Below are 22,010 nucleotides of genomic sequence, written 5' to 3' on the forward strand. Positions count from 1 at the left end.
TACTGCTGCGTCTTAAAATGGTGCTACAAGATACACTTTCCTGCCCATGGCTAACATTCGTTTGTTAAGTTGACATAACCAGAATGTAGTCGTTACAATTTTACCAGCACGTAGAACAGCCTGACCTGACTACCAGACGTTGTTCGGGGAAGTCACTGTTCTTCTCTGTTCTTAATCTTCACTATTCGACATTCAAGGAGAGCCACACTTAATTATCGAAAAGACTAGGGGTCCTTCCCGCTCTGTCTTGCGCAGCTTGTACTTCTTATACAAATCTATACAAAAGTTTCCTACGCAGTTTACCGGTTTAAAATATAGGAGAAATAAAAAAAAATCGAGCTTTGCTGATCCTTATCCTGTGAAGTGAATTGTCAACAAGAGTGTGTAAATATTTTTCATGGTGTCATTAGAAACCTACAGGGTTGGTCTGGTGTTATATTTAGATCCCCGTGAACATCTTTCGTAATCAGCGCCTAAGGACTAAAACTAGTAAAAGGAACCTTTTCTGGTTTTGATTTCCCTTTGGCACTAATAGGCTTCCGTCCGTCTTTTGAGGTGTTCTGCCAGCGGGGGACAGCTTTGATCATGAGCGAGCGTGTTTAGATAATAAATGGGTAATTGACGAAGCGCTCACGCGAAGCCTCATGCCCTCCCGGTGATTTATGGATCAGGAGGGGACACAGGCATCTGACGATTGTTTAATTGGAACAAGACGACGGGCTTGTCTGGCCAGGGCTCGCCGCTGCGCGCTCACTCCCGCTGTACCCTCCCGTGCTGTACACGCGCGCTAAGGACAATCTCATCCACGGGACCATGGCTCGTCTGTCTGTAGTGTTCGCGCTCCTACTCCTGGGATCCTTGTGCGCGGGGTCACCCTTCCAAGTGGGGAAACTTCGCGGCCTTCTCAGAGCCCGACGGGACAGCTCTTCGGAGGGAGAAGCAAGCAAGGAAGTTCGGCAGGGTGTGAACTCAATTCCTTCACGGACAGCAGGGCAGTCTGTCCCGTCACGTTACCCATACCCAACGTATCCACAGCCGTCCCCGCAGACGGCATCCCGGCCAGCTCCCCAACCGTCCCCGCAAACGGCGTCGCGACCAGCTCCTCAACCGTCCCCGCAAACGGCAGCTCGACCAGCTCCACAACCGGTGCCGTACCCCTATCCATACCCACAACCGTCCCCACAAACGGCAGCTCGTCCAGTTCCACAACCATCCCCGGCACAAACGGCGTCGCGACCAGCCCCACAACCGTCCCAGCCAAGGGTATCGCCACCAGTTCGATCGCCGGTGCGAGTACCATACGTTAGCTACCCGTATCCACAACCGTCCCCGCAAACGGCACCTCGCCCAGTTCCACAACCATCCCCGGCACAAACGGCACCTCGCCCAGTTCCACAACCTGTGCCGTACCCCTACCCGTATCCACGACCGGTCCCAGCGCCAGCACCTATCCCAAGACCAGCCCCAGTGCCAGCACCTGTCCCAAGACCAGCCCCAGTGCCAGCACCTATTCCAAGACCAGCCCCACAACCAGCTCCAGCGCCACAGCCGGTACCGTACCCCTACCCCTACCCGTATCCACAACCCGCCCCAGCCCCGCGACCGGCCCCAGCGCCGCAACCGGTGCCGTACCCCTACCCGTATCCACGACCGGCCCCAGTGCCGGCACCTGTCCCAAGGCCAGCCCCAGTGCCGGCACCTGTCCCAAGACCAGCCCCAGTACCGAGACCAGCCCCAGCGCCGCAACCTGCACCGTACCCCTACCCGTATCCGTACCCACAACCAGCACCGGCGCCTAGGCCAGCTCCAGCGCCGCAACCGGTGCCGTACCCCTACCCGTACCCGTACCCAAGGCCAGCACCTGTCCCAAGACCAGCACCAGTCCCGGCACCTGTCCCAAGACCAGCACCTGTCCCAAGACCAGCGCCGGTACCAGTTCCAGCACCTGTCCCCGCACCTGCACCTGTCCCCGCACCTGCACCAGTCCAGCCACCTCTCTACTACCCAGGTAACCCCTGCCATGAGTTCCTATGCGGGAATGGTGTCTGCATGCACAAGAGAGTTAGATGCAACGGGGTTTCAGAGTGTGGGGACGGCTCAGATGAGAAGGGATGTCAAGGTAAGAAGTGTTGAGTTTTGTTCTCAACAATGATATCTTGCAAAAAAGTCAAGAAGATATATTGGGAAGGAAGATCGTTTACGTTTTACAATAAAGACATTCTTGCGTAATTATAAAGGTTCTGTTTCTTCATTCAAATGGAACCTTTACGCATTAAGGTATGCTTAAAGATTGGATTTTGGGCAGTGGACGATCTTCCTATAAACGTTGGTAAAACGCCTAAAATGCATGCACATCGCCATTTTGCTGTAAACTACAGCCTTTGGCCATGTCCAAGATTATATAACATACTGTCAAAGCCATTAATGCATTTGCCACGCTAGCTGAGGCCTGCAGTAAGGTTTGTAAATCTAAGCACGTCAAATCTATGTAGGTATGTCAGTAAATGAAAATGGCTTTGCTGTGCTGCTCTGGAAACTTTTCGCAATGTAGTAATGATTTCTTGATCGATACGTCATGTTAGCGGTTGAATCACTAAGGAGGATGAAAAGTTTCAGACAGTCAAGCAGGGTTAGACCGCAATTCGCCGACAAACGAGCCTCTATCGCTAAACCTCACGTAAGCATTGTAATAAGTAACATGTGCAACCCGCTCAGCCATGTCCAGTGCCAAAAGTCAGCACATTGGATACAGAGTTCAGTGGGCAGTCTTATCTTACAGAAGACATAGAATGTAACCGAATTCGGCATGCTACGAACCTCCACAAAAGGAACCGCATAGTAAAACCCTAATGGTATTTTTGTCGGACAAGACCTATGGGATATTTCTAATCCTGTGGGATTCTACATACGTTGTCGGTCTCGCACATTTAAGCCATACTGATTTGATTACATTTAGTACAAGGATCTCATCCTTTGGGCACTGTGAGTTTGCGAAAAAAAAGTTGCCTTCATTTATGAAATCTGAGTGGTCAGAAAGGTTGAATAAATGTCTGAACCCACAAAGTATGATATACGAAACATTAAACTATTTAATTTTTCCTCTTCTTTGACTTTGACGAAAGAAGACTTGGTGGTAATTCGAGCCCTGCTTCCCTAGCTTCCTCTGGGTCTGGGATCTACTTCTAGTTTGCGAATGAGGCTAATGGCTGCAAACTTTTTTGGGGAAAATAGGTGCGCGCGTGGATGTCATCCATGGAATGAAGTCAGTACGGCCTTACATAAAATGTACTCCTACAGTCAGATGGTCCGACAGACCCCTCGAGCATGTGGATACGCTGATGACGTCCATCCACAAGTTCACATGACCTGCTGGGCTCCGTGTCAAATCTCACGTGCTTCTCGTTAGAAAGGCCAAGAGATTTAATGAGGACGAGAATTGGGCGCGTCATCTCAAGGTGAAGAATTTTAACCTCGCTAGCATGCCCGGGAGTTAAAACGTTTCGATACAGCTGCAGAACACAGTTGTCCCCCTATGGGGATTTCTATAGAACTCAAGGTGAAGGTTGACATCGACGCGGTGTTATAGTAAGGTGCAATAGGAAAATACGAAAAACGAAAATGTTCTTGTTTAGGGTATAATTAAGATAACTGAAAGCAAAATTAAGTTATGCTTTTCACGATTTAGGCCATACATTCTTCTTTCTTAACAGAAACGTGAGCCTTATGAAATATTCTGAGAAAAATCTACCCAGGCAAAAAACTAAATTATGTAAAAAAAATGTGGCCATTGTGCGCAGGTTCAGTGAAGGCCCCAACAAGGCGTCAACAATGACGCCTTGACTTGACTTTTCGCTGATCTAAGCACAATGTAAAAAGGACACGACCTCAGCTAGGTGAGGAATTTTCCCGGCGTTTGGACTAGAATTTATCATGTATGTGGCAAAGTTTCTTGTGACGGAACTAGGGCGTGAAACATGATACTCTATCTATAGGCTTTTGGATTCACAAACGTAGCAGCAACGTTTTAGGGATTTAGGGATATAGTAGGCCTGTTCGTTTTTCTTGATGAGGCAATAAATTTGTAGTATCATTTTTTTTGCAATCTGAAAGAGGTAAGCACTTTTTTTGCAAAGATTTCAGACAGAAATAAAACGTTTTGCATATCAGGAATTTGCACATGTACAACGCATCACTTCTAATAAGGTAAATATGATAAAAGGGATGTAGAGAGAGGCTGGAACTTATCTTAATCCGCATGAGCTGACTGGAAAGCTAATCTTTAATTCCCAGGATGAGATAAGACTTGATTATTTAGCACATTTATTTAGTTATAATTAGTATCTGCTTGGTATCTTTAAAAGATGACAAAAGACAAAGGAAGACAAAATGTCGCGCAAGTGATTTTTCGTACGTTTTATTAATATCCTTGTATATATAACAAGTTAATATACTAATGAAAAAGAGTTAGAAGGGTATTTTTCACTAGTAAGACAACAAATACTACTACATTTGTACTTGCGATCATGCCAATTGTTAGTTAACACGCACGTGTTTTGACTGAGAAACGTTTTTGAATTAAACAAATGAGATGAATAGCTACAGCCATGAGACATGTATACAGGTACAATGTGCCAGGAAAATAGCTTCGCCCCAAAAGTAATGGTCCAGTTGCTTTTCATGCCCTCCATCCTCGCCCAACGTGGAAAATGTTAGCAGCCAGCATTCTACTATCGTCTACTATCCCAGTGTCCGTGAGGCCATATTCGGCGGCTATGTGTGACAGGGGCTTAACGGGTGCATATCAAAATAGTATGAAATCTGCTTGAGCAACAATGCAATGACATGCAGTTTAACCTTGTGAAGTAGCTTCTGACACATAATTCCTTACTCCGTATGATTTGCCCAGGTGGCAGCTCCTGCCCTCCCACCTGCACGGACCAGTCCAACAACCCCGTGTGCGGCTCGGACGGGAGGAAGTACAAGAACTCCTGCTACCTTCAGATCGCCGCCTGCGTCTCGGGACGAACAATCACAGCCGCAGGAGCGCCGCCTTGCAAAGGTAAGGCGCATTGCAGGTACTGGAACTTTAAGGGCGTCGAGAAAGGCGACGACTTCTTCACCCCTACGGTAAGAGGAAAGCCTGTAAACAAGTATTGCTTGCTACGACTAACTTTTGACCATTATTGTGTTGCAGCCGCTGCCGCTCCCAATCCCGGGCCTAGCCCAAAGCCTGATCCCAAGCCTGCTCCAAAGCCTGCACCAAAGCCCACGCCAAAGCCTGCACCAAAGCCCACGCCAAAGCCTGCACCAAAGCCGGCATCAAATCCAAATCCAAAACCTGATCCAAGGCCGGACCCCAAGACCAATTCTGGTACAAAGGCGAAAAGTCTTCTCTCCATAAAATTTTCTTACTTTCATCTTGGTTCTAAAAATGTTCTTCATACAAAACCACTTTGTACTTCACAACCTTTAACCATTCTACTTGTATCAAAACAAAATGGACTTCTTCCCTACAATTCATTTCTACCCATACTTCGAATTTCTTGTTTACTGTAGCTAGTAGATTACTCATCAATTAAATTCATCAGAGAACTAATAACGATGCTTATTTCACATTATCAGTACCTTAATCATTTTTATTCATGTGAGATCACCCTATAGCCTAAATGATTTCTTTCTTGCCCAAGCCCCTAATATTTTTACGTTCTGTGTTTCGGTGCTTATTGCTTGCTTGCTAGTCCCTAGACGAATAACAGTGAACAGAATGCGCCAAGAACGTAATGTATGTTGATAAGTCTTGATATGCATCTTAACATGGAAGTTAATTAATATGTGTTGAAACGATATTATGAAGATGGACAAAACTTTATGGATACAAACAGTGGAATGCAATTCATCCCAGTGTTGGTTCTGTAAAGTTTAGTACATTTTTCATTTTTTTAAATACTTGTACTGAGCATAGTTCTGGCATATAGTTTTTACGTTGGTCATCAATGTCTATATTTGAATACTTGACAGTTGAGAGAAGTAAGGTAAAAGAGTGTTTTAATAACGAACTGCCAGAGATGTTGCATAACGTTATGACAAAGCCATACCGCTCTTTAAGTGTAAAAATTGACAGGGGCATTTTCTGCCCCCTTCGTGAATTAGACTCAGGTTGGCTCAGCAGTACCAAACAGCTGGGCTAGTTGTTTGGCCTAGAAACGTCATAAAGATGTGAGTGGCACTGAGCAGGTAAGATCGACAATGGGGAGTGGACTACTACAGTACGACGACTACAACACAACGAACTAAGCATGGAAACCGCAACCTGTATTTTCTGCCAAAGTTGACTTGTCGTGATCAATTCAAATTTTATCTGAAGCAGGGAGCGATTTGTATCATAAAATATGATAAATCGATGGTTCAACAAATTTGACACAGAAACTTCTGGCACCAAACCACCCGACATCAGTATCGCGCGACGTCACGTGTTGTCTGGTTTCCATAGCAGTCATGCAAACACAGGTGCCAACAATGTAATGTGATACAATAAAGAATAGTGATATTTGATACATGTAGTAAAAAGAAACATACATGTATCTCTTTGTGTTAGGTGATGTGAATTTAATTCTCATGACAGATGTAGATAAGTAAGGAATGGCACAGCAACAAACACCGAAAATTCCGGAACTTCTTGCAAAATTGATGATATATGCATGTATTTCTATTTGATTATTATTATGTTCAGCTCACATTCAGCCAAACTCATTGTGATGTCTGTTTTTTTGCGTGCCATCCTACAAAAGGGCGAAGCCAATCGTGACAGGCTAAATAAAGTTTGGAGTGACAGATGTTGGTTAGCTTGAGGAATGAATCCCTATATCTAATACTCATTGCCGTTTCATGAATGTCTAATCAGGAGCACAGGTCGGATGCACGAATGAAGAGTTCATGTGCACCAGCGGGACGCAGTGCGTCTATCACAAGTACAGATGTGACGGGGAGACCGACTGCAAGGACGGCACGGATGAAGTCAGCTGCCCGACGCGTAAGTACATGTACCGTACGGGTCTTGACTAGCCTCCACCAGCCCTTTCAACTGGGGAACGTATAGTAAAATTCGGAAATGATGAAAAAATTGCCAGGGGAGATACATGTAGTACGAGGGAAGGTTAGCTTCCCCCTCAACGGTGCCCCAAATCCCCCATTTTGCTAGATTTTACTGTTTTTCAACCTGCGTTGTGTCTGGTAAAGACTGAGTCTTGACTCTGGGAATTACTGTTTTGAGCTGTTATCATGATAGACAAAAAATCGAAGATATAATTTTTGTGAATTCCTCACTGACACTGATTCTGTCTATCTTTCCACAAGACAACAGATATGTACATGTATAGCAGGAAATCAAAGACAGGAAATGAGAACTTTTGTTGGGACCTATAACTTTCTGATGATGGTAATGTCCTTTAGGGCAGAATGTTGCAATTTTTTCCTTAATATTATGTGTTTGCAAAACAATACCTTGGGACGAACCAACAGAAAATGATACATGTATGTGTTTTCTCCACAGCGAACCCCTGCATGTACAACCAGTTCCGGTGTAAGACTGACGGGAAGTGCATCCCGATCGTGTACCAGTGCGACAAGACCAAGGACTGCACAGACGGGTCGGACGAGGACGCTCCCTGTCGTAAGCCTCGCCATCTTTGACATAGTTTATGCTTTATAAGGATCTGAGGAGCTAGCATGTATATTAGCAACAGTCTGATACCCAGGCAACAGTCTGATACCGAGGCTACGTGAACATGACAGCTCGTTCAGAACCTGGCACCACGGCTCGTGAGAAACGTCCTTTTGAGAGCAAGAAAAGAAAGAAAATATTGACAATTTGCAATTGTATATAATCACGATGATTATACGTATTGTTTGTTTCTAGAACGTTATATATGAGCAATGTTCAGTGAATGATATCTATCACGTTTAGCTATTTCCAGGAACCGTTGTACTTCATTGTTAAAGAAGTCATGAGGTTCTTGAAGACGCAAACAATCCCATCATATAAAACAATTCTCAGCCATGTTAACGTGTATGCGTGATGTCTGTGCATATATAGATAGCATGCTCCTTATTTCTGGACGCCATTCTACATGCATCCATCTCACCAAGTAAAATGTTGCCTTCTATTTGATGCAGCCGGCGCCCCCAAACCGACTCCAAAGCCTGCTCCAAAACCGACGCCAAAGCCTGCTCCAAAACCCACACCGAAACCTGCTCCAAAGCCCACAGCGAAGCCAACGCCCAAGCCGACACCAACAACCTGCTACGAGAAATGCCACAAACACACAGCACAGTGTGACGCTTTAGATAGATGTGTGGTAAGTAAACAAACTTGTTCTGTTGGATCAAAACGATTTAGTGATTTTTAGGCAGGGGGATGGCAGAAGGCAAGTGAAGGGTCTGGACCACTACGCGCCTTGCACTACCCTCAGCATGGCAAGGAAGAAACCTGGAATCAAGGTCCGGTATTACCCGTCCCTGAACACGAGTCTCATCCTCTTTCTTTGTCGGGCGAGTGCGCGGCATTTCATATGCAGAAAATAGCGGATAGATAGAACATATTAATACACAGTGTCGCAAGACGAAAATAGGCGGTTCTTCTCTCGCCATCTGAACGCGCAATATCCTGTGACAACCGTCATCGTGGCGACGCGTCATGCAACGATATACCGTCACCAGGCTAAAGCGGTTTTAGGGCACCCAGTAATAAAAGACGATATTAACACAAACAGGGCACGCATCCTCTCCGGCCCGCGAAGGAGGGTGTTATAGACTTCCAGCCACCTCTGATTTATTAGTCGGGTCACGTGACTGGATTTCAAGTACATTCAGTGACCGTAGAAAGAGCAGATTGATTGAATCTTCATTATTTTGCCAAGTTGCCAGTGATCTTGTTAGCCCAAAAAAAAAGAAGAAAAAAAAACCTAGTACATACTAAAGATCACTCCATTGTCGTTTAGAACTGCCAGCACAACACGGAGGGGTACAAGTGTGAGCGGTGTAAGGCCGGGTACTGGGGAGACTCGACCACAGGCACGCCCCAGGACTGCCTACCCTACGCAGTGTATGGCGGGAAGGTACCGACGTCAGGCGCCAAGCCGCAGCCGCCCTTGCCATCCACAAAGTGTGACTGCAACAAGAACTCCGACAAGTGTGACCCACAAGGCAACTGTTTGGTAAAACACGTTCTGTTGTTCTTTTATAGGAGTGTTGTATCCAGAACTGTGACATTTTAGTTCCATGCCTAAATGCTTTAGGGATAGTATCAGGCACGGTTTTAGATAGTAGTGTCAGCGTGTCCAAGATCGTAGAGTTGCACAGTGTGGATACGACAAGAAAAATCAACTGATGGTCTTAGTTATATGAGCACCGGTTTTAACTCTATCACGACTTTGACAAAGGAGAAATATGAAGGTGTATGCGATGGTATGTGATGATTTTTGATATGTCCTGATACACTGACCATAGGGGCAGTATATGGGGCTCTGTATTGTGTACACTAAGATGACAGTCCATTGCCATTGGTGCCAGTATGTCCAATCAGATCAGTACGAACTGGACGGCAAAACCTCAGCACCTAAGAGTAACGTCTTTGCATGAAGACAATTATGACAATACATGAAATGAACGCAAAGACGCCAAAGACATCAATAAAAGTCTCTTTTTTTCACATCCTCCAGGACTGCAAGAACAATACGGAGGGAAAGAAGTGTGACCGCTGCAAGGCCGGGTTCAGAGGAGACGCCACCACGCAACAGTGCGTGCCCAAGAAGGCAAAGGACGCCTGGCACCCTTACCCATATCTCCAGTAGTTATTTATTGAGCAACCATCATAAAGAGCCGAACTACACAAGACCATATCATTCAGCACGCCTTAAAGCATGCTTAAAGGTACACGCGAATGAAGAAACAGACCCTTTACGTATACTTTAAGGTATGCTTAAGTACTTTGTGCAGTGCAAGTATGCAGGTACCTTTGAGTTATTAAATAGTGGCAGTAAAACACATAACATTGCCGTTTATCTGTAGCTTCAGAATGTCAGAACCAAAGATTGCAGCTAATGTTGTAAAAGAAATCGGTGTGACCCTGACTGAAGCAGTCAGGAGGTATAATTTAAATGTTAATACTACTTCTTTGAAAAGAAATTGTTTTTGGTATATAGTCACGGTTTTGTATTACAGCACAACGCACGTTGTCTCATGTATTCATTATTTATATGTTATTTAATCGTGATGTGAATAGATCTAGGAGAAACGCGTTGTTTTAGAAGTTTTTCTTAGTTTTAAGCTCTTCAAGACTTGCGAATGAAAGGACAATCAGCTTCCTTCGGATGCTTGCGTTACATAGGCATGTTGTAGAGGCAGAAAATTTAACACTTTTCATATAAATCTACCTCTTTGTGCCAATTCGGCCCTGTTGTTGATTCCAGTTCCCACCAAATACAGTCTTAAGCCCATGTTGATTTGATTATATGGATGACATCCTCCGGGAGCCCCAAAACTGATGCGCGCGTGCGAATAAAAAAAAAGTTTTGCAAAAAAAAAGTTCTTTTCATTATGAAATCTACGTGGTGATGAGGGTTGAGCAAATGGCACAGAATATGGTTTGCGAATAATCTAGTCTTCAAGTTCATTTCTTTACAATTTCATCTTTTTTCGTTTGATTTTGGCATTCTACGACATTGGTATAGTTTTTATTATTTTTTTGGTAACTTATGGTATATTTTTGCTCATTTTGCAACTGTTTTGTACGATTTACAGTATGGTTAAAAACTTTTTTTTTTTGGAAACGGCCGAAAATTCATGCGCGCGCGGATGTCATCCATATAATCAAATCAACATGGCCTAAGTTTCGTACAATGAATCACTGCCGTTGTCTTTTTACAATTTAGGTTTTCACCATTTACTACATCGTTCAAGTCACTGTTACAGAAATAAATATTTAAGTCAAGTTACTTGCGATCAAACCCGAAGAGTTGTTAGCTTTCCTTGAGTATGTGTTTGTTGAGCACTTACCCTACCCGCGCCGTGTATGCGACATTATCTGGGTAATTGGGAAAAGGTCAAGAGGTCAGTGCTTCAAGGCAGCCAAACGCTTCTATATCATCTGGCGAAAATGCACGTCGAAAAGGAAACATGGTTCAGGTTCAAAATCGTATAATTGTACCTTCATGTTCTATAAGACATACTTGTTTGTCACGTCTTTTCACAACATTCACTGTTTTTCATCAACGCTCTGTTGCTTTATCGTGGTTATTTAAACGTATGGATGCGGTCTATTGACAAACTGAACCCCGCGAAGTTTTGATGGCAGATCTGTATAATCTGAAGTCATGAACTATCGTTACCTGGCTGACAGGACCTTCAGGTCATCCGCACGGTGGATCTCTAGACCCCAGAGAGCTTCTTCGGCAGAGGTATGGCTTCCAGAATAGACAGTACTCAACGTTAGACTATCATACTCTCTGTTGTGTTGTGCAGATGCGTACGCAAGTCACAAATAGACCTATCCCATATCCCCCTTCATCCAACATAAAAATGCAAAATAACAACATATAGTTGCAAATATTTCACGGACATGTAGCCAGTCTCTCATTGGTCGAACAATTATTTGACATTCTCTCATTGGTTGAACGTAACTGCTAATTGTGATGGACAGTCAAGATCGGTCTATAATAAGTGCTCAGCTCCTGGAGAGCCAAGACGGCATGGTATCAAACATATAGTTATTACCATGCAGACGGTGTACTGTTGGTTCTCTCACGTAACTTTATTGTAGATGTCGTCGACACGGACACTTTCAGACGCTATATGGATGCAGAGTTATTATATAATTAGGGTGTTTGTTGCTTCAAGATCTCACAACTGGGTCCTTAGTCCTGAGAGTTATCACGCTTGGTGATGTGATTGGGAGATCGGATCTTTCGAATTCCCTACAGTTTGGTGCTGCAGTTTTCAAAAGAGCAATGTACTTTTATCTGACTTTTTACGCTAGACCGCAAACAAGTTACAAACGGGTCAGAGGGTACGACGGGGTTCTCGGGCCCCGGCGTTTTCCCAGCCGCCAGCAGAGGGTCTGATGTGGTTTCCCGGGAAACGTTTCCGATGTGGCGAAGACGGCTGCGACAAGGATTTCCGCACCATGCGCGGACTGGCCTATCACTGGAGGTCTCACAACAAGCCCCTGAGATACTACAGGTATGAGTTTGTTACAAGGCATGGGATTGGGTAGTGGTTATAATTTCCCAGATTTCTTGCTGGTTGATGACTTGAACACGACCGAAAATTCAGTTTGCAGGAACGCTGTCGCACCCGAAATAATGAACAGATGATAATGTATAAATTTACACAATCGGTTGGAACAAGAACTGCAGGTTATTTATTGCTTGTTAATTGTTGTATAATTTTAATTATCTTAAAAGATAATAAAACTGTATTTTGTTGTAAACATGTACAGTTTTGTGTTAAGATATACAGAGAAGTTTATTGAAATGATGACAAATTTGGCAGAGTATGTAAGAGAATTCATCTCCATCCAGTAAATAGTAGGAGAGGAATGTCATGCTCTAACCCGCCAGGTGCAAGAGGTGTGGCTTCCACAGCCCGGACAAGGTGCTGGCAGATGTTCACAGGGCAGTCTTCCACAAACATCCCCGCAAACACCGTAACGACATCGGCACCAGCTCGACCTGCGCACGGGTCTGGTCCAGTTCGCGGCATCCTGACAAAAGTGCTAGCAAGAAAAGTGCAGAGGACACCAGATGCAGTGATCCTGACTACAACGTCGGTAACATTGTTCATGTCACAGTGTGCGAAGATATGAACAACAACACCGAGAACAACACCTCTAAAGTGCCTTGTAGTGTGCATGAAACATAATAGGTAAAAATGAAGTGGTACACGGGGTACCATGACCACGAATGTCGGACTTGAAGAAGGTCGATTGACCTGGACCGGCCGACGGTCGTATTAACTTGATCATGTTGACAGGTAAACAATGATTGTACTGACTTTCCACGTTCTGAACCATGCTCTTGATCTTTTCAATTTTTAACGAACCACTATTACACGTATAACTTACACCAAGGACATTATAATCTGTATAATGTCCTTGGCTTACACGTATGTTTCTGCATTGCTGCCGTGAAAAGACTTTGAAACTGGCGCCAAAGGATCGCCATGACGTCACAGTGGATAGCGCGGTCAAATGCTGCCGCTAGAGGATGTGTTTCCTATAGAGAAATTTTGGGAATGTATTTGAGTTTCGAAGGTGTCACTTTCCACAGAACCTATTTTGTTCTTTCAAGTTCCGGACGTCCGGACGTTAATGTGTTGAAATATTTCGTGAAATCGAAGGCGATCCCTAGGTACCAGCGCCACGGTAGGCGAGCAACTGGCACCTGGCCTAGGCTAGGAGCAGGACCTCGCATTGAAGAAAATCATTGCCATGTGATTTGCCATCTGTTCATGATGACTGTTCTGTTCTGGTTTATTGTTACGTTCTCCTGTTGGAAAAGACATGTGAAGTTAGAGATATTTACGTACCGAAGCAGATACGAGAGTCTATATTACCAAATAACTTTTACCTTTAATACATTGGCTTAGATTTTGTTTATTACCTACATGAGAATGCAGGTTGTGTGTGTGTGTGTGTGTGTGTGTGTGTGTGTGTGTGTGTCTGTCTGTGTGTCTGTGTGTGTGTGTTGAGATATTGTCATGGAGGTATGAGATCTCCGAACACGTGTTCCTGTTTTCTGTACTGTGCCAGCGTGCTCTGCTGGTTATGACGTTGTTCTAATCTAATGTAATCTAATACCTTACGTACATCTAGATCTGTTACGTGATTGATAAAGATCCATAGACTGTAATCTTTCTACGAATCCGTAGGTGATGAGGATGGTAAGGATCCACATGCATGTACTTGATGTTGCTACATGTATAACAGAGGTCCGGACATGGATCTTTGTATGATCACAGTTCATGGCCGTACCTTGACCCTTCGCCACAGTTGTCAACCCGAGGTCGCTGCAGGGCTGAAATCGTGATTTAGCTGTTCTTCGTCACTTTTACATGTTCATACAAGAAATGAACTGTGATATGATAAATGAACCGCTTACCTCTCTCTCTCGCACTCTCTTTATCTATCCATCTATCTAAATATCAATCTATCCATCCGTCTCTCTTTTTATCAATCTTTCTATCCATCCATCTATATCTATATCTATATCTATATCTACGTATCTATCTCTATATATGTATATATATATATAGAGAGAGAGAGAGGGAGGGAGAGAGAGACAGAGAGAGAGACAGAGAGAGAGACAGAGAGAGACATATCTACATGTATACACGTATCAGATAGATACGGAGAGAGAAAGCGAGAGAGAGGGAGGGAGAGAAGGGTGTCTAATATGAAAATATTGCCATTAATGATTATGCTGAAGTACTTTAGGAACAGCCTATCCGACGTGATATCGTTGCCATGCAAGCTTTACCATGAGTCAGATTTACGTGCAACAACGACCGGATTTCGGAACGCCTCGTGCCGCCAGACTACTGACTAAGTGCGAAGATTTGTGTCGGACCAAAGTGCACATCCTGTCAGGCGAGGTTCACGGGGTATGTTGTCCTAAATCCGCCTTGAGATTCCCGCTTGGCGTTACATTACAGGTGACCCAGTTCAACCGGCTGCTATTCTACAGTAACAAAGGTACAGAACTTTTCAACTTTCTTTATTTACGAACGATTGTACTTGATGTTACATGTGCCTATGTTATATAGAGAAAGTGCAGTGGCTGCACATTATTTTTTCTAGCGTAGCTGTGTGACGGATCGACGATTGTTCGCCTGTTGACTCGGTCAATATTCCTCGGTCACAGAGACCAGATCGTTAAAAAAACACATGTCGTGTAGCGTGCTTTAAACATTTAATATTTCCTTAACAGGACTCCATGGGAAAGTTTCTCCCCTCATGTATCGCTCTGGAAAATTCGTATGTTCAGATTTTTCTGGAAAAGTAATTTTAGACTTTACAAACGTTATCGTCTCTCGGTACAGTTGGCCACTTGAAAAGTGTCCTTTGATCAGTGTAACTTGTTGACTGCGGTGCACAAATGGCAGTTTTGTGATTATAATGGTTGGGGATGGCGGTAAAAATTTCTGTCTTTGAACACAGCTAGACAAAATAAAATGCAGGTCCAGGGATAGATGTCTCCAAATCTGGGTAGAGCAAATATTTGAGATGCAAAGAGTAGCCCGCCAGCTTCCTGAGTCGTTCTGGGTTGTCTGGTGAGAATCAGGAGGTTGCACAAGGGGATCGTATTTAAAACTTCAGTACATGTCGTGACTTGCGATTAAGTCACATACATCGAAGGATGCACCTACTTGTACCGTATGGAGTCCGGTTTTATGCGACGATCGCACAGTACGTCGTAGGCTAGAGAGGAAACGGGTGCACTGCAATACTTTGATTTTTAAACTATTGCATCAGTTTATTCTCAAATTTACGACGTACAGTAAGGAAAGCCTCCGTACGTACATCGTATGGTGTATGTGACCTGGGCTTAAAATAGCCTGGAACTTCGGGCATGGACATGTAGGATGATCCTTCCCTTCTATTATCAAGGCTCGTTTATATGGTCTTAGATAACTGTCTCAATATATTATTGTTTAAAAACTCTAACAATTAGTATCAATGATTCGCAGGCTAAAGTGGAATTTTATAACAATATATGGTCAATGAAGAGTCTAGTTTTATTGTGAGCCATACATAAGTAGTCGAAGTCAGTACACTAAAAATAGCCTGGGTCCCAGACTGTTGCCAGGGTCAGTATACAGTAGCTTCTTGGCTCTAGGGCCAACATGTTCCCAAGTAAATTTTACCAAATACCGTTCATATAGACTCTCAAAGTCTATCTGTGGACCTGCCTGTGCATTGGCCCTGGGAATAGTCTCTTATCAAGGCTAATATATAAACTAATAGTGAGTATACAGAATTCGCAATTGAATGCTGACAACGTCGCATTGTTTTCAACAGAGTCCGACGACATGGGCGTCCGTTTGGCTGTGTTCCTCGGCCTCCTGTTCACCACATGTGCGGAGGACGAGTCGTCAGGCTCCTGGGTGTGGAAGCGGCTCTGGCAGCCCCACGTTGACGGCATCTGCAGCGCCCTTTGCCCGCAGGACGAGGTGACCCCCTGCCCCACCACCCCTCCCGAGCCCACCCCGCCCATCCCGCCGGAACCTACCGACTTCTGCCAAAAGAACCCGAAGACGCTGGCGTGTCAGCTAGTCGCCACGGATCCTGAACTCGCCATCCGATTCTACAAGGAGAATCAATGGGCCTTCCTCCGGGAGGGCGCCCGGCACAAGGAGGACACCCCAACCGACCAGGACGTCGTGATCTCCGAAGAACAAGAGCAAGAACAAGTACAAGTGCGGGACGATGAAGATAGAGCCGGTGCGAGGAAAAAGATCCGGGAGTGGAAACAGGCGTGGGGAAGCGACCAGGACAGCGAGGGGAGCGACGGGAACGACGGAGTTATTATTCCTCAACCGGAAATGACGTACGGTCACCGACGATATTCCAGCTGGTCCTCGTCCCGATCGATTGTGACAGCTCGTCCGGACGCCATCGTCGGCGAAGGTGGGTATTCTTAGACTTTGAATGCAATTTGAGGTCGGCAAAAAAAGAAGTTAAAATATCCGATTTTTTGTCATTTTTCGGTACCTCGCAAAATGGAGGTATTGTTTTTGGTCTGTCCCTATTTGTGTATTTCTGTCAGCACAACTTCAGAAGGCCTTCATGGACTACTATGCGATAACATTTTGGTGTGTGGGTAAGTCATGGAAAGATAAAGGTCAATGTCAACTTTGGGCCTCCCCTTGCAGCAAAACTTTTTACCGATTTTTGTATCTGGTCTTGATACTGGTCTTTTGGTGGCTGATAGCTTTCTATATAAGAATTAAGTGGTGTGCGTTTGATCGAAAAACATCAGACATGTACAAAAGCTCTAAATATTTCATAGAGGTATGATATCTCGGAATTCTCGTTGTTCCGGAAGGTGCGGTGATCCGAGGGCAGTTCCGGCCCGTGACGGTGAAGATGAACATGAACGTGCGGCGGCGCGGCCAGGTGATGCGGTCGACGTTCCGGACCCACCGGCGGGAGCAGGGGGAGACCGTGATGCAGCCGGGTGGCGGCGAGCAGCAGGTCCAGCGGAGCGGGGAGACGGTGTGGCGGCGGCGGGAGGTACGGCGGAGGCAGGCCCGGCAGGCCCCGGTCACGGCGGGAGCCTGCAGAAGTCAGGGGAAGATCACCACGCCCCGCAGGGTCAGGGTCGATGGGAAGTGGCAGGACTTTGAACTGTACAGTTTCCAGGTGAGATGGAATGCATGGGATCTACTAGCTAGTCAATTACTTGTACATTAACGACGGACTGGGAAAGGCTAGTGGGGAAAAAGCTACTCTCCAAGCAGAGGTTTAGGCTTTGACTTATCTTTTGTACATGTGTGTAGGCGTCTCTATCTGGTTTTCTTTTTGTACTGGGATTTTTTTTATACCAGGTGGTCTTGCCAATTGATTTGTCTTGCTAAATTGTTATTGTCTTGCATTTCACCAAAATATCTGCTTGGAGATAAGGAAAAAGGCCAGTGTCAGGAAAGAGTGGGGAGGGACAGTCCTGGAATTCTAAGACTTGTAGGCAGTTTAAGACATTTTGTGAAAAGGAATCTATAAAAAAACTTGGGCTGGTGCCGTATTTTTTCAGTTTCTGGTTCCGGACCCCGCGTATCCAAGAACGTAGACTTGTCCCATGCACGGTTTAGCAGGCGTGGACTATCTAGAACCGTGCATGAGCGTGGTTCTGGATAAAGCATGATTCTGGATACGCGTGGGCTATTCCACATAAAGCACGGTTCTGGATACAACAGCATGATGTCTCTCTTGTGTTTCAGGTCGGTCGGAGCGTGTTCCAGCGGTTCTACGCCGTGTCGTGTGTGGACAGGAAGCCCGTGACCCACTGTGACTGCGGAGGCGTCTGTCAGGACAAATTCTCACAGTTCGTCGCCTTGCAGATCTACAAGGATGACAACAATGACATCAAAGTAAGCATAATATTTTTGTCCTTTTATTAGACTTTCAAACATGTAATCGTTTCCACCTCTTAATGTATATTTACAGGAGGTCAGTGACCTCAGACGGCGTATTGTAATCAGGTGTGTCCTTACGTTCGCAGCTATAACTCACGATCCCTTTGAATTGGTATGTAGTTTGACATGTCGTCTGCTAGTATGCGCGAGATAAGCATTTTTTTTACACCGTAGCAGTTTTTATAGGTCATTTGATATTTCGGAAAACACCCCTATCTTGTTGTACTTGTGGAACAGGTCATTAATCTCGTTGGTTTCTGTGGATGTGCGCTAATAGTGTTTTCCACAGGCACTTTTGGTTTTCATATCTCGTATTCTGGACATGCTACGGCCATGATTTTTTATTCAAAGATACATACATTTGTAACTTATGATCTTGTTTTGCAATAATTTGTTTCCGTCTTTTATATCATTCACTGTTTCCTCCATGTTCCCCTAGGTGCGCCCTCGGCTGGTGGAGGTACCGACTTGCTGCGAGTTGGTCATCCCCTCCTAGCTCAGCCCGCGTCACTGCTTCATTCCAGGAAAATAATTTTGATATGATATGATAAGCAATATGAATCTAGAGAGGAGTTTAGACATACAGTAGAGGTAATGGAAATCATCGATGTAAAAATATACCATATACATATAATAGCATGCATACCATACCATACATGTAGAATCAAAGAATCTTTCAATATCTAAACTGGACTGGAGAAATTGCATTGGAATCCGATTTGTCAAGTCTGCTTTACACAGAGACAAAATTAGAAAAGTGGCATATAACCTTTGTGTTACACAAAAGTGTTTAATGGTATCCGTATCTCCGATTATAAAATAAATCCATCTTGAAAAAAAAACTGTCTCCAGCCCCCTCACTAACTGGGGACAGGCCTGTGTATTGGCCCTGGGAACAGTCTGGCATCCAGACTACAACGTTTTGGAATGCTACAATGAAGTGAAGGCTACAATTAGTTTAACAGTCAAGTAACCACCTTTACATAAGGATAGCCACTTTCGGTGATCCCTGTAAGTTATATAAACTGTTTCCGATTGACACAACTTCATATTAGATCCCTGTCCACAGTGACCACATGTCCTCATAGACGATTCTATCGGTCTCTTGAGTGATGTTTTTGCGCAGTTTTGACGGTAGTTAATCAGACTTAAACTAGACACGTGAGCGGCAGGTCGGGCCTGTGTGTGCCGGATGTCTGTGCGTGCGCGCAGGTGTTATCAGTGGTGTCTTCTCCCGAACTCATGAAGAAGTCCAGGTCTTCAGCCACGTCCGCCGAAAAAAAATCAGTACCAGCGATTTTTATACAATGAATGTATGAATGAATGAAAGTGAATGAACATTATTTATTGACTGCAATTTGGTATTGCCATAAGTATTTCAGTAGTAGAATTACGGGACAGTATACTATTAGTCGATTCCATTATTTTGATACATCTCACGTCTCTAATCGCATCTGGAAATGTTTTGAATCACGCATATATAGGCTACGCTTAGACTGCACGTCATTCTCGATAAGACAGCGTGCCATACTCTTGATGATACCATTGTCTCTGCATGTATGTTGCTCGTTGGAAAAATAAGCACCAAGATGCTGTCAGGTATTAAAAAAACCTCACTGGCGACCCAAAGCACCTTTGTTAGTGTCAGATTGAGGACAGTGGGAGGATTCTCTAACCAGCGATGTGTCAGACAGGAACACCGCTGCTCCGGTGCCAGAAAACCGCTGGAATTCAGGAAACGTTGAACTTTCTACACGCCCCGAGGGCTGATTTGAACTCAGTCACTTCTTCACGCATCAGATACTCGCCTGTCTATACCTTGGTGTAGCCTCAAAGCTAAAGGCTGTGGTCCTTCTGCAGGATGCGGTTTTCGAATTCGATCACGTATCTCCTGGTCTGTTACATGTAGATAAACCCCCGAGTAGCACCGATGGGAAACTGCCATGATGAAAGTTTTGAGCATGTTTTGATTGAGCATGCTCAAAAATGCTTTCAATGTGAATATGATGTTATAAGTGCAGTATGACGGCATTGTGAATATTCCTACACCATGCCAACAGCGTTCGAAACAATGTTATCGCATTCAAGAGAGAACCGAAACCTGACTATTTGACACACACCCGAAATTGAATAGCCAGGAGTATACAAGAAATTTTCATTCTAGACGGCATTCTGGCTCAGTCAGCCTATAGTGTAAAAGGGATATAACTAGGGTTTCCTGAATGTGGCGCGATTTTGCCTGTTTCTGCCGATTGCGAATACGCCTTAAGGGGCCTTTATATAAAGCAAGCAAGAAGTCAGCACAAAGCATTCCAAGCACCAGTGTTAGATAACACCGAATACCTGACACTGCAAAAAAAAAATCTACTCCACATTCTTGGCGAGGATCAAATGTTTTCGCATGCCAACCTCACGAGATGGGTCGAGTGAAAAATGGCCAGAAGGCAAAAATGTGTTCCTCGAGATCAACATCACGATATTTTCCTTAGCGTGTTGCTAGGAAACCAGATAAACAAATGATAGCGGGCAAGCTAATTGGTCATAAGGGGTGGTAGGATGAATTTGAGAAATAACAGCCCGTGCCTCGCGGCGTTGTGCCAAGCAGTGGAAACCTTCTTTTATCACACAAGAAAACAGCTTTCTGTGGTGCTGATTTCGCTGCGAACAGGTAAGGTGTCGGTTTAATGGCGTTCTCTATAAGGGATGATATCAGGGATGATATGTTTGTGAACCTTGCACTCTAGACTAGAACTTGAAAAGGAATGCATACCAGTCCACATGCGTTGCTTTAACAATAGCTGTAGTTTACCATGCTGTCTGCTTTTGTGGAGTCGTATGTCTGAATTTTAATTTCAGAATATATCGTAATATCAAAATCTTATATTGTGCGTTGTTTCAGTTCCCTGTATTCCTGTGCATATTATTAGATGTACAGTATGCCTTTGCTGTTATATCTGTTTTATGATCTTTGTGACAGTTGTAGAAAATATTGTCTTTATCCTAGTGTAAGTATCCTGATTGATTAGACGTTGTTGACTGTTTAATTTGTCGTTGACCTTCAGAACTCCACCAATGAAGGTCAATCTCGTCCTCATCCTGACCATGACAGGGTGGGTCAGAGGTCAGATCACCCTACTAGGGGAGAGGCGGCGGGGAACGGTGGACAAAATCTGCCGGACGTTCTGCCCCGACTGTTCCCCGTCTATTCTCGGGGGAGCGACGTCGTCGTCGTTGGAAGCGACCGACTACTGCCGACGGAACCCGACCGCGCTCTCGTGCGAACTCGCCAGGCGTGACCCCGAGAGGGCGATTCGCGTCTTTCAGGACAACCAGTGGGCTTTTATCCGGGGTGGACCCTCGGACGAGGAAGAACCTGCCGAAAATGATAACTTTGCTGAACGGGAAGGAACGACGGTTGGTGGAGGGGGACAGGGGGGTTTCGTACCTGGAAGTTCGCGCTCCGGTGTAGCTGTAGGTGAAGTCGTAACTTTGAACCAACAGGAAGGCGGAGAATTAACTTCAACCGTCCTCACGGGCACCGACGCGCAAGGAGGAAGACCTACGGGGGGTAGAGATGGAGGAACTTTGGAAGAAGTGACCCGCGGCAACCCGGGCGGGGGATCGTCCAGTGTTGTTGTGACAGGAGGAGGGTCGCAGGGGGTGGTTCTTTCTGAAGGGGGGTTGGAAGGAAGGGTTGTTATTGGAGGGGGGTCCGAAGGAAGGGTTCTTACAGGAGGGGGGTCGGGAGGCAGAGTAGTGACTGGAGGGGGGTCCGAAGGGAGAGTAATTACTGGAGGGGGGTCCGGAGGAAGGGTTCTTACAGG

General features: G+C 45.0%; 1 protein-coding gene across 1 annotated transcript in view; it reads left to right on the forward strand.

Moving 5' to 3' along the window:
* Positions 1-467: 467 nt before the first annotated feature.
* LOC109471792 overlaps positions 468-22,010 on the forward strand; it is a 23,772-nt gene continuing 2,229 nt past the window's right edge. The window contains exons 1-16 of the mRNA XM_019771147.1: positions 468-2,008; positions 4,907-5,059; positions 5,195-5,371; positions 6,902-7,030; positions 7,550-7,669; positions 8,173-8,354; positions 8,997-9,212; positions 9,717-9,793; positions 11,396-11,453; positions 12,032-12,234; positions 12,615-12,898; positions 16,073-16,681; positions 17,100-17,416; positions 17,992-18,141; positions 18,626-18,663; positions 21,249-21,969. Of these exons, the coding sequence (XP_019626706.1) occupies positions 814-2,008; positions 4,907-5,059; positions 5,195-5,371; positions 6,902-7,030; positions 7,550-7,669; positions 8,173-8,354; positions 8,997-9,212; positions 9,717-9,793; positions 11,396-11,453; positions 12,032-12,234; positions 12,615-12,898; positions 16,073-16,681; positions 17,100-17,416; positions 17,992-18,141; positions 18,626-18,663; positions 21,249-21,969 (4,629 nt within the window). The 5' untranslated portion in view covers positions 468-813. The remainder of the gene's footprint in view (positions 2,009-4,906; positions 5,060-5,194; positions 5,372-6,901; positions 7,031-7,549; positions 7,670-8,172; positions 8,355-8,996; positions 9,213-9,716; positions 9,794-11,395; positions 11,454-12,031; positions 12,235-12,614; positions 12,899-16,072; positions 16,682-17,099; positions 17,417-17,991; positions 18,142-18,625; positions 18,664-21,248; positions 21,970-22,010) is intronic.

The sequence above is a fragment of the Branchiostoma belcheri genome, unplaced genomic scaffold, assembly GCF_001625305.1.
Source record: "Branchiostoma belcheri isolate BF01 breed outbred unplaced genomic scaffold, Haploidv18h27 scaffold26, whole genome shotgun sequence".
NCBI lineage: Eukaryota > Metazoa > Chordata > Leptocardii > Amphioxiformes > Branchiostomatidae > Branchiostoma > Branchiostoma belcheri.